The sequence below is a fragment of the Convolutriloba macropyga genome, chromosome 9 (genome assembly GCF_964194025.1).
Source record: "Convolutriloba macropyga chromosome 9, txConMacr16.3, whole genome shotgun sequence".
Classification (NCBI taxonomy): domain Eukaryota; kingdom Metazoa; phylum Xenacoelomorpha; order Acoela; family Convolutidae; genus Convolutriloba; species Convolutriloba macropyga.
In genome coordinates, this window is record NC_134476.1 from 52,892,722 (window position 1) to 52,906,116 (window position 13,395).

Here is a 13,395-nt window from a genome sequence, read left to right on the forward strand (position 1 = left end):
GAAACGGAAGAATGTGTGATGCCCTCTGGCACTGACTCTAGATGCAACAATCCTCATGCTGATGAGACATGACTGTGTGGGAGATGACGGCATCAGAGATGGAGCAAAAGCTTAGAAGCTTTTGCATGACAAATTTCAGAGTGTGGAGACGACGACAGTGTGACTTTGGTGGCACAGCTTGCTCGACTGCAGCTCGAGGATGCTGAGGATTTGGATAGCCTCTTCATCAGAGGACAGGAGTTGCTCACAAGGCTAAAAGAAGCAAGGGAAGGAGTCTCACATACCCTCTTCAACGCCTTGGTCCTCAATCACCTGCCAATGAGGAATGAAAGGAATACAGGAAAGCTTCAACCCGGCAACAAACTTCACAGAGTTGAGAAAAAGGCTGCAGAACTTCCATGAAAGCACAGCACAGAGGCACAAGGGACAAAGTGGTTCAGTGGCGCTGGCAGTGAAGCGTGATTTCAAGAAGGGGCCCAGGAAAGGAAACTGCTTTGTGCGTGGGATCCCTGGACACTGCTAAGGACTGCAGGAGGAAGGAGACAGCACAGTTCAGCAAGTTTGGTGAGAAAGGTCATCTAGACAGGGCATGCAAGAGACAAAGATATGGAGGCAAACATGAGTCAGTGGCAATAGGTCCAACATTGGCTTCACCAGACGAGGAATACTGGGCAGCTCTTACCCAGTGGAAGACGGCAGGCATGCTAGTGGACAGTGGTTGCACAGATCAAATAGTGACGAACATCGATGCGTTCCTGTAGATTGTGCTCACTCAATCAGTGGTCAGAAATCCCAACGGAGAGGTGGGCAGAGGCTGTGTGAGGATCAGCATACCCTCAAACAAAGGGGAATTCCAATGCGAACTCCGTTTTGTGTGTGCCGGACTGCTCTTCAAACATCTTATCGGTCTCATGATGCACGGAGTGGGGACATAGCTTCACTTTCGAGAAAAGAAATAGCTGCATGAAACTCCAAAAGGGAACTCGGGTAAAACCAACACAAGAAAATAATTTGTTTTACTTACCCTGCAGCGTTCTAGAATTCAAGATGAGTTCCAACAGCGTGAAACTTGACAGTGCAAGGAAGTGGCACAGACGATTGGGTCATTTAAATCAAGCGGATGTGGTCAGGAATGCACCAGAGAGAGTGGGGGAACTCGATGATGTATGCAATGTGTGCGCATTGGCCAAGATCACAAAGACTCCAGTACCAGGAGTGGCAGAGACCCATGCAGAAGAGAAGCTGGAGAGGGTGTTCACAGACGTGATGGGACCTTTCAGAGTAGAGTCACTGTCAGGGTTCCGGTTCTGCATTATGTTTGCAGACCAGTAAACGAAGTTTGTGGACTTGCTTAAGGCAAAGAGTGGAGCACTGGCCAGCCTGAAGAAGTTTGTTCTCAGTGTGGGTACGCCCAAGAAGCTGAGACAAGACAGTGCAGTTCGTGCAGTTTAGTTTCTCTCAGAGCAGTTCGTGTACTGTTTAGATGCAGGCATTCTACAGGAGAAGACCATACCAGAGACGCCACAAAAGAATGGGTTAGCTGAGAGGTGCAACAGGACACTGCTGGAGATGGCAAGACGCTTGCTCATTGACTCGGGTCTTCCAAAGATGTGGGGAGCAGCAATTCTCCATGCAACCAGGATCAGGAACTTGGTTGTGAGACGAGAAGAAAAATGCCCAGCAGAGCTCATGCGAGGAATAAAACCTAAGCTTTCAATTAGTAAACTATCTATTTTTTGTTGCACAGTCTTCATGAGGAAGCGGGACAGAGTTGTCAGCAAACTGGAACCCAACGCACTGCAAGGAAAGTTTGTGGGTAACACTGAAGGAGACAACGGATACCTGGTGTACGTACCCAACACACTCAAACTTGTGGCAGTTCGAGATGTGATCATCAACGAGTCCGAAGTGGGCTCAATCCCTCACAACACAGGCGCCCGACCTACAAGATGAGGGGTCACAGCAACTGGGGATCTGGCACCCAGATGATGGTCATCAAAACGATGGCAACAAAGAGGAGCAGGGCACATCTACTGCAATAAAGGAGGAGTGGCATGACGCAGAGAGCGTGAACACTCAAGAAACGACACTGAGACGATATGCCTCAGATGTTAAGGAAGCAGCACTGGATGAAGAATCTACTGCAACAAGAGGGAGTCTCAGAGACTTGGAATCACTGGAAGACAGTGAAACGGAGGACTTCTCACAGACAATTGGCTTCTTTGAAGAGGCACTGGAGCAAGCGGACAGGGCAGAGCCCAGACGAGGGACACGAGCAAGGAATGTTCCGCAATTTTTTGGAGAAGTCAGGACCCATCTTGCTATGACTGAGGGTGACTATGGGCAACGAAGAACGAGGTACTCCAAGACAACGAGACTTGGAACCTAGTGAGACCAACCACAGACAGGGACGTCATACCGGGCAAAAGGGTCTACAAAGTGAAATTGGGACCCAGTGGTCAAGTAGACAAATACAAAGCCCGCAATGTGGCGAAAGGCTTCAAACAGGTGGAAGGACTGGACTACCTTGAGGCCTTTGTGCCTACCTGTAAGCCAGAGACATTTAGGATTCTACTTCAATTATCAGCAAAACAGGGCCATGTGATGCACCAGTTTGATGTCAAGACGGCTTTCCTGCACTCACCAATAGAGGAAGAAGTGTATCTAGAACAGCCACAGGAGTTTGTAAAACAGGTATCAGATAGGGAAAGTTAGTATGCCGACTGAATAAATCAATTTAATGTTTGAAACAGGCAGCTAACAAATGGTATAAGGAACTGGCAAACTTCCTACTCAGACAGGGGTTCACCAGAAGCAGGAATGACCATTGCTTGTTCGCAAGAGCAGATACAGGGGGTCACACTTTCATCTTGGTCTGTGTTGACGACATCATAGTGGCATCAAGAAGCATGACAGTGATCTCCGATGTCAAGAAGGCACTTAAAGCAACATTTCACATGGAAGACAGAGGGAGATCACACTGGTTTCTGGGCCTAAGAATCAGAGGAGAAGAGGGCAAAGTCACAGACGACCAAGAACGCTACATAAAAAAAGCTTGAGCGGTTTCAAATGGATCAATGCAAACCCTCAAGAACTCCAGCTGATTTGAATTTGAAATTTCAGACAGCACAGAATGGACAGCACGAAGAAGTGGACCAGAGGAACTACAGAAGCTTGGTTGGATCACTTCTGTATCTGGCCAAACAGACGACGCCAGACATCATGTTCACAGTCAACATTCTGTCCACAAACATGAATGCACCTACCAACCAACACTGGATGTGCAGAAAAAGACTTCTGCGATATTTTCAAGGTTCAAAAGGTTTAAACTTACTTACACAAAAGAAGCTACTTATGATTCAAAGGGGGAAAGTGATACAGACTGGTCTGGTGACGTGAACGACAGAAAATCAACAACCTTCTACTACTTCAAGCTCAACGGACGTAGCGTAGCACTCAGCTGGGGTGTCCAGAAGCAAGCCACAGTTGCTCTTTCTTCATCAGAGGCAGAATATCAGGGCATGGCAGTAGCAGTTTAAGAAGCATTGTAAGTGAAACAACTTCTGGAGGATTTCGGCATCCAACAGAAACATCCAATAGCAATTGGAGAGGACAACCAGAGTTGTATTAAATTGTGCCAAAATCCAGTCATGCACAAGAGGAGCAAACACATTGAGACAAAATTTCACTTCATTCGGGACAAGACGGAAGATGGGACTATTTCAATTCATTACGTTCCTACTGACAAAATGGCAGCCGACATCTTCACGAAATCTTTACCCGTATCGAAGGTGTAAACATTCAGAACTGGGTGTTAGAATATCGTGATTTACCAGATTAGAAAGACAAAAGCAAATTGATTTTAATCAGAGAATTTATATAAATGAATCGTCAAGAAATGGTGCTTAGAATCAATATTCGGTTCAAATTGGCGAATCTAGATAACTAATATTAGAGTGAGATGATTTGATGTAAAATCTTCCCAGCATGTATTGAATGATTATGATATCACCGGAAATGTGAACGAATTCTAAGAAAAGTATAAATGCATACCATCTATGGTATCCCCTGCGACTGATTTCTGGGAAATTTGCAGATGCAAACAATATTGGGTAACCCTTGCGACCCCCACTGTAAATCATGGTGGTAAGATTAGTTTTCTATCTTAATTTCTCGCACTGATAATGGGTATATATACAGCTAATTTTTGAGCATTTTCCATCCCCGAAATCAAATCACCAACTTGATCAAAAAATCAGATCTCTCCTGTAAATCTCTAAATTCTACTCTAAAATATCATTCTTGTTATTCTCTCATTTTGAGAAATTAATTTTTCTACTTAGTTAAAAAACGCTTGTTATTCCGCTTGCGAAAACATGAAAAGATCTGGACTAAAATTCAAAGAATTTTCATTGACCAAAAAGCTTGTACAAACATTTCTATCCCTAAAGTCAGATATATTCCAAACAACTCAAAGCTTCATGTATTGCAGCGCAAAAACTTTGGGATCATGTTACGCAAATTTTGTCAACCTTCATCAGCGCTAGATTTTTAATCAATTATAACGAAGTTACATCAATTGCAGTTCGAATCAATTTTTTTCGAGAGGTAAGACTAAAATTTAAACAATTAACAGATAACTCACGATAACTAGAGTAACAAGTGACGTCATGCACACTAGTTATAACAACCAAACAGGTAGAAGTCATCGAAAAAATGATGTTTTAAGCTTTTGAAGCGTGATCCAATGGTCGCAGGAATCAACGACGAAAATCAATTAAAATTATGATGACATCAACAACAGCACACGCAACTTCAAAATCAACAACATAGCTGGCAGATTGCCGGAATAGCTGCGAAAGAATAGACCTGCGTGCCATATAATAGAGATAGAAACAGATACAGATCTAAATTGAAAAAAAAAATCGACGCCGCTCAAAAAAACTAGATAAAAAAACATTCAATTAATAAAGCTTGTTAAAATTCATTCTGCAGAAGCCTCTTATTAGGGACCTTTTCTGCGCAAATGAGTTCCTTTGACCTTAAACAAATTCAAACTAAACTTAAGTTTTAAAGTGCAAAAGTCATTTTATTGAGTGAGGTTAGTCACTTGTGATCAAAATCTAATCACGCAAAAAACTTTTGCTAAAGAGAGTGAGAAATGACGTCACGCGCGCAAATGCCGTTAGTGAGAGGAAGAAGTAATTCAGAAAATTTGACTTTTTCAGCTTTGCTGTGTGAACAAATGTAAAACGAAGAAAGAGCGTCAGACGACGCAACAAAAAACATAGCAGGACAAGTCCTGACGTACAATTCAAAGAATTTCCATTGACTAAACAGAAAACTAGACCTAGAAAGGACTATGAATGAATTGGGAAAACCATTTAGAAAAAAATCCGATCCAGAAAATTGAAAACACAGAAAAAATCAAAGCGAAATTGCCGCATGTGAACAAAAAACCACCAGCGAGAAAGCGAATTTTTGTTCAAACACCGTTTTCTCACTCTACTTTAAATTTAAAGCGAAAAAATTTCACGCTGCAAAACCACTCGCTTTTTCGCTCCACTTCCTGTCTTGGCGTGACCAAAATCACTACTCCAATTTGACTTCAAAAATCATGAAAATGTGTGAACAGATCTTAAAAAAAAAGACAGCGCCCCAATACAATTCAAATTCTTTGAATTGTAAAAAACCAAGAGCACCGCAATATAGCTTCGCTCAGCTTACAGCTTCGCAGCTATAAAAAGAGGTGCAGAGATCTTAACAAAATAAGAAGTGGCCGAAAAAACCAAGATAAAACCGAGGAGAAAAATAACAACCCTGCTATTATTTCATTATTAAAAACAATACTTGAAACATACACAAATAAAAACATAACGTCGGGCAAATTGCTGTCAAAGGACTGGCGACCAGTTGGCTCCTTGAGTTGCTAGCTGTATATTAAGAGGCTAATGGAGGGCGGTGGTGGGGGTTTCATTTGGTTGGGCGTGTGGGGTTATCGGTGGAATGAGATGGATGGGGATAGACGAGGGCGTGTGGGGTTATCGGTGGAATGAGATGGATGGGGATAGACGAGGGCGAGTGGGGGATTAAACTCAGGAAAGGCCCTTCATATCATGAATTTATGTCTCCGAAAGTTTCGGTGAATCCATACTTAGAGACAAGAAATGCTTTTAGCGAACGTCTCAGCTACTAAATGCCTTCTGAGCTTTAGCTGTTTATCTCGTTTTTGAGGGAAAAATATCAAACAATCAGACCAAAAAAACTCAAACAAAAATTGATAGCACGAGAATTTACATTTCTCCAACAGGTCTAATAACAATGGTACAAATTTCGTTTGAAAGCTATTAAAACAAGGACAAAAGCAACAAAGAACGGATCACACGAAAATTTTTGAATAAAAATACAAAATAAACAAGATTCAGAAAGCTTTTCTTTCGTCCATGTAATAATAATCAAAATATCGAATTTTAATGCTGCGGAAGAATCTCCAATGCAGCAAAACTAGGCATAAAACATCCAAAAAATGATAATTGAAAATGGTAATCAAATGTGTCCGAGCTAGGATACCCAACGCCCACGTCTTTATTCTCGCCTCTATTATATTTCATTCCAGACAACTAATATGGGCAACATACTCATTGAGGAATATCTTATTCATACACTGACAAGGAGGCTTGTTAATGTGCGTTCGCACATGATGTTCCGACCCGAGCTCTACATTTTTGACTCAATTGTCAACTAAATGAAGAGATAATCAAAAATAGATGTTTGAGTTTATAAAAATCGTTACACACCCAAACTACTAATTGAATTACGTAATGCCAAGTCTCATTACAGCGCTCACGAGATCTGCCAATGCAAATACTACGAGAAAAAACAAACAAGATAGGCAAAACTGAAAAAAATTAACGGCGAAATTTAAGAGCAACTAGTAAAAACGTCAAATGCAATCAGACAAAACCTTAACTGCAAAATTTTTCTTTCATCTTAACTATGCGGCAGATGGAACTTGAAGAACAAATAATGAAGCGAAATTCAAAAATCAATCAACATTTTTTAAACCAAATAATTTCAAGCGTCTTAAAAATCATTAGCTTTTAACAAAACAATTCTTGATAAAAATTACTAAAAAGTCATTACGAAACTGATAGGACCTGTCTTTGGTTACACTACGCCATAGAAACGGACTAAAGATGCAGGACAACTCACAAAACTACAAACAAATCGCAAAAACACAAATTATTGAAGCCAATAAAATCATTAGCTATTATCTGAAAATTGTTTTTTTTATTCAAAATGTTACCTAAACTAATTCAGCTAAAATTATACTGAACGATTAAATAAGTACACTTGTGCCTCATTTGAAAACAATTGGGCTCTGCTATTGCGCGAATGTGCTAAAAGAAGAGAAAAACAAATATTGACCACTCAAAAAATATGAAAACGCATATTGTTCAACAAACAAAATATCAGTTAGGACAAAATATCAATAGAAATTTCAATTTTTAAAAAACAGGGAATTGGATCTGACCTCTCACTGATGAGAATAAGTTACACGTTGACAAAGAGAACAAAAACTGAAAAATTAAAAAAAAAATGAAAACGAATAATATAAACTTTAGAACTATTCGCTATGAACTGACTGCAAAGAGCAATATCATTCATTCAATCCTCAATTAGAAGCTTATGAGACCTCTCAGCAATTTACAACTGCATAAAAATTAAATAAATAGCAAATTAAAAAAGAAGTGTCAAAGCCATCAACATTATCTCTGTGAAAACGTTTCCATTTTCAGCAAAATCAGCAAATAAGAAATATTTGAAAAACCACGAATTTTTTTTAGAAAACACGTAGTATCAACGCCCTTGAATTACATAGCTTTCAACGCAAGTCAATAAATACGTTAAGTTATGCCTCGAGGGGAAGAAAATGCTGTTTGTCGTTCATAAGTCATCAAAAAGACATCAGAATAAGTCTTATGTCTATGAAAACAAAAACATATACAGGCAAATACCAAAAATAAAGTAGAAAAGTGCGACAAAAAGTGTCAAAGCCATTTCATCCATGAGCTTTTCTCTGAAAACTTTATCCATGATTCATTTAACGTCTTTTCTAAGCCAATGGGAACTATCAACATTAGGATAATGTGAAAAGATTTTAACAGGAACGCAAATAATGAAATTCCAAAAATTAAAAAAAATATATGAACATTCGTCGCATCGAAGTCATAAAACCAATAGTTAGAAGATAAAAAAGAAAGCCAGATCAATTTTGGTTGCAGTACAAAGTAGGGGGGTCCTGTCATCACTGAGACTGACTTACAGTTCACAAAAAAAAGTTTGTCATTACTGAGACTGACTTACAGTTCACAAAAATAAGTTTAAGATCCGTTAACGTTCTGAAAAAATATTTCGAACTATTTTTAAAATCTTAACAGCCATAAGCTGTCTACTCAAAGCACTAGATAGGTTCATTTAATGCTCATTAGGAAGACCATTGGACTTTTAGTCAACGAGTATACGATAGGACCTGAAAAAATCAGTAAAATATCAAAGAAAAATAAAACTTCATTGAAAAAAGCGAACACTCAGAGTCGAAGCCAAAAAACTATGTGCGATTCCTTGAAAGCTAATTTTCTGTCATTGGCTGTAAATGAGGTTTGTCATTAACGGAACCTCGATATGAAAGGTGACTATTCTAAGTTACTTAAAACAAAAGTCTTCTAAAAAACAGCTCTCAAATAGAATTCAAACTTTTTTGAAAGTAAGTTTCAATATGAGACCAGAATTAGTCTTTTAAATCACCTTTCGTCTATTAGTAACACCAAATTGATGCATTTTTTAGCGTGAAATTTAATTTTGAACTAATATTTTTATAGAAAAAATGTTATTTCGAACAAAATTTACGTTAAAAGTGAAAAGTGAACCAGATATCCCGTCTTCATTCAAAACGTTAAACCTCGATAAATCCTAGAAGAAAACGAAATTCAAAAACTCTTCAAAAGGAACCAAAATTATGAAATATCCAAAAATTAAAAAATAGATGAACACACGTCGCATGGAAGTCATAAAACCAATAGTTAGAAAACAAAACGGCTAACCAGATAAATTTCGGTTGCAGTAGAAAGAAAGGAGGTCCTGTCTTTTTTGAGACTGACTTATAGTTAACAAAAACAAGTTTAAGATCGGTTAACGTTCAGAAAAATATTTCGAAAAAATATTTTTAAAATCTTAACAGCCATTAGCTGTCCACACAAAGCACTTGATAGGTTCATTTAATGCTCAATATAAAACCATTGCACTTTTAGTCAACGAGTATAAGCCATAGGACTTCAAAACGTCAGTAAAATCTTAAAAGAAAAACAAAATTTCATTAAAAATAACGAACGAGTCGAAGACAAAAAATATCAGCAATTCCTTGAAAGCTAATTTTCTGTTCATTGGGTATCAATTGACTGTAAATGAGGTTTGTCATTAACGGAACCTGGATATGAAAGGTGACTATTCTAAGTCACTTACAAAAAAAACAACTCTCAAATAAAATTCGAAATTTTTTGATAGTAAACTTCCCTATGAGACCATTCGCCTTTCGTCTATTAGGAACACCAGATTGATGCATTTTTAGCGTGAAATGTAATTTTGAACTAAAATTTTTTATAGAAAACATGTAAATTTGAACAAAAATTCCGTTAAAAGTGAACAAAAGAACCAAATATCCCGTTTTCCCACGGAACTTTAAACCTCGATAACTCCTAGAAAAAGGAAATTAAAAAATCTTTTTAATTTTGAATTCTACGCTGGGTGAGCTTTTTAATGATACAACTCACATTTCTCTACGATGAATATATCGATCGGCCAAAATTGTTTGAACAAAAAAAAACCATTTGAGTATAAACTTCCTCACCCCAGTGGGGTCGGAAGAAATATACGCTCGAGCGAGCACATTTAATTCTATTTGAAGTCTTATTAAAATACTAAAAAATTTCTCCAATTTATTGGACGATTCCTGCAGCAGGGTTTCGCTGACGTCTGAGGAATGAATTAATTCCAAACCAGCACGAGTAGAACTAACCGTAGAAAATTTCTTCTCTTGCACCTGGCAGTAGGCAGTCACTTGAGAGCCAAGTTCTGTCAACTTGCGACTCATCTCAGCATGTGTAGTACTCTCCTTCTCCACTTCCTCGCCCAACACACGCCACAGGGGATAGAAAGTTCTAGAATAACGCAAAAAGTCTGCTTGAAACACTCAGCCCTCCTTTATCTACAATTATTTAATTAGGTTATGGTAATCGTACCAAATACAGACAACAAAAACCACAGTCACACTACACTGAAATTCCAGAAGAAAACTGTAAAAGAAAGCTAATTAAAAGGGATCCAGTTTTCTCATTTGCGTCAGTTAAAACCTCTCCATACTAATCTACGCGCAATTCAACGGCATCATAACACAATTCCAGAAAATTGACATCTTTATTATGTTCAATTAGGACACCGGCTAAACTTAAAGCTTGAAAGAGTAAAGTCTCTCTCAAAACCCATTTAAACCTCAGATTTGAAAAATTTCAATTTCGCCAATTCTTTTCAAATTCTTTGTTATTTCATTGAAACACACTTAGGTCCTTCAAAAAAATTCAGCAAATATTCAGGCGCTAATTGATGCACAACAGTCGAAAGAGTGAAAACATAACCGACTAACGTAGGGCGAATTGCTCTCAAACGACCGGCGAGCGGTTGGTTTCGTCAACAGCTAGCCACGGTTTAGTGACCTCAGGGCACTACATCTTTATCCCGTTTCTGAAGACGAAAGTCAAATGGGTCAGACGAAAAATCGGCCAAGCGAAAATTTGCGAAAAGACAAACAGGGTTAATAAATTTGCTACAAATTGCTTTTGAGAGCAATCAACAATGGTTTCCTAAAAAGTGCCTGTTAGATCAGTTACGATAAAAAACATTTCAACTATAACTAATTGATAATGAGGATCAGAGATGATGACATTACGCAAAGAAGATGATGACATTACGCAAGACATTAATATCTTAAGAACCAATTCATTGTCCCAAGAGACTATCCGGTATCCCTGTTTCAAGCCAGAAACAGTTTCACAGACTCATAAAGATCCATACACTTGGAACATACAATTTTTCCAAAAATTTGAAAAGTTTAAATTTTATCCAAAAATTTCTAAAACTGGAGTCATAGTTGATGACTCAAAGTTGATCACCATCCCATTTACTCTAGAAACTATGCAGCAGCTTATTATCAAACCTATGAGGAGGTTCGAGGGCCTCTGTTGCCGGAAAAAAAATCAAAAACAAGAAAAATTGCGAATATTTTAAAAAAATTGCTTAAATTCGTGATATTAAAATTTTGAGAACATTCCATTACATCTCTAAACTAAGCAGTAATATATTATCAAACCCTAGAGGAAGCTAAGTGGCCCTTGAGGCAAAAGAAACCTAAGAAATGACAAAAATTTTTAAAAAATTAAATTACTCCATGACCGACAAAAATTTTCCAGTTAACTTATTATCAAACCCTAACCGAGGCTTTCGGACCTTTGAGGTTCAAAAAATCTGAAAAATGAGTATGAATAGTGAAAAATTGGAAAAAATGACTAAAAATATCAAAAATATGCTAAAATTCGTGATGTTAAAATCTTGCAAGAAAATCCATTTAAACTAAAAATTTTTTAGTAACCTATTTTCAAAACCTAGAGGAAGTTCCTTGGCCCTTGAGGCTGAAAAAATCTGAAAAACTACAAAAAATTTCAAAACAACTTGAAACGCAAATTATCAAAAAATTTCTAAATTTTGTGGCATTAAAAAGTTGAAGAACTATTCCATGGCCATTAAAAATTTGTCAGTAATTTATTATCAATCCCCTTAGGATGTTTTCTGGCCCTAGGGTCTGGAAAGACCTGAATAAAGAAAAAAGATGTCACAAAATTTGAAAAAAATTGCACGTTTTGTCTAAAAAATGCTAAAATTCGTGATGTTTAAATGTTGAAAACATTCCATTACCACTAAAAAAATGCAGTAAACTATTATCAAACCCTAGAGGGTTCTTTGACACCTAGGGCTGATAAAATTCAAAAAATGTCAAAAATGTTTGAAAAGCTTGAAAAAAATTGCAAAAAAAATAAATTTGCGTTTTTAGCAAGCGGTTGTTCGTCAGTAGCTAGCCACGGAGCGGGGGGGGGGGAACGGAGCAGATTGGGGGGCAGCACGGCTGGGGGCAACAGCGCGGTGGGGGGGGGGGTGGGGCAATAGGGGGGGTCAACAGTGGGGGTGTCTTCAACCACTAAGAACCGCCCTTCACACCATAAGTATAAAAGTATAAGTCTCCAAAACAGTTTGAGCTGAAACAGAGCTGAAAGACTCTAAGTGCACTTAATGCCCACGTAGCGGTACCTGTTTATCCCGTTTTTGAGGACGAAAAGTCAAAAGCGTGAGACGAAAAATCGGTCAAGCGAAAAATCGCATAAAAAAGACCGACAGGACTAATATAATTGCTACAAACTTCGTTTGAGAGCAATTAACAAATAAAGAGACTCGGTAGCGTGCGTTTATACATTATCTTCAGACCCCGCTCAGCCGAAGAGATAGAAGAAAAATCAATTAACTAATTGAATAATGATGCCTGCCATTACGGAGACTAAGAGACAAGACAAACAACAAAATCAAAAAAACAAGTATTAATTACGAACAGAACTGATTGTCTATCTAATTCTCAAAAAAACTTCATAACAAGGTCAAAAAATCATCAGATAAAAACTACTAAATAGAATAAAAAAGCAAACAAAGAAAAAAAGTAAAAAGGGAAGTCAATTAAATTTTGTGAGAAAGGTGTCAAAGCCTTCAAAATCATGATCAATTCTCAAAAAACAATAAATATAATCAAGTGTTACTTCCTTTAGCGCTTTTAATGTGATTTCTGCTTTGTCATTAATATCACAATCTGAAAACAGCAATAAAGAGCCCAAAAAGTTGGAAAATGTCCAACCCAAAAAATAAATAAAATGAAAAACTTTAGTATGAACTATAAAGTTTTAGAACAAAAGTATGAAAGTCAAAAAACCATTATTTGAATGCTAAAGCCGCAGGGAAGACTATATTTTATTTAACTAGAAAGAGGATGCCAGGTCTTTCTTTGCTGAGACTACGCTACAAGGTGACATAGAAGATAAAATGTTACGAATCTGAAAAACAATAATTTTAGTGGAAACAATTTTTTTAAACCGAAGTCGCAAAAACCAAAACTTTCAACTGAAAAACAGTGAAAAAATGTTACTGCCTATGAAGACAATTGAACATGTCATAACTGGGACTAAGTCCAAAGTCGACAAGACCTTACCGAACACAGGCAGAACTCAAAACTCAACAGAAAATCTT

The 13,395-nt window shown here is 37.8% G+C and overlaps 1 protein-coding gene across 1 annotated transcript in view; it reads right to left on the minus strand.

Moving 5' to 3' along the window:
- LOC142346267 (F-BAR domain only protein 2-like) overlaps positions 1-13,395 on the minus strand; it is a 61,738-nt gene that overhangs the window by 44,916 nt on the left and 3,427 nt on the right. Inside the window, exon 3 of the mRNA XM_075398782.1 lies at positions 10,076-10,217. Coding sequence (XP_075254897.1) covers positions 10,076-10,217 — 142 coding nt within the window. The remainder of the gene's footprint in view (positions 1-10,075; positions 10,218-13,395) is intronic.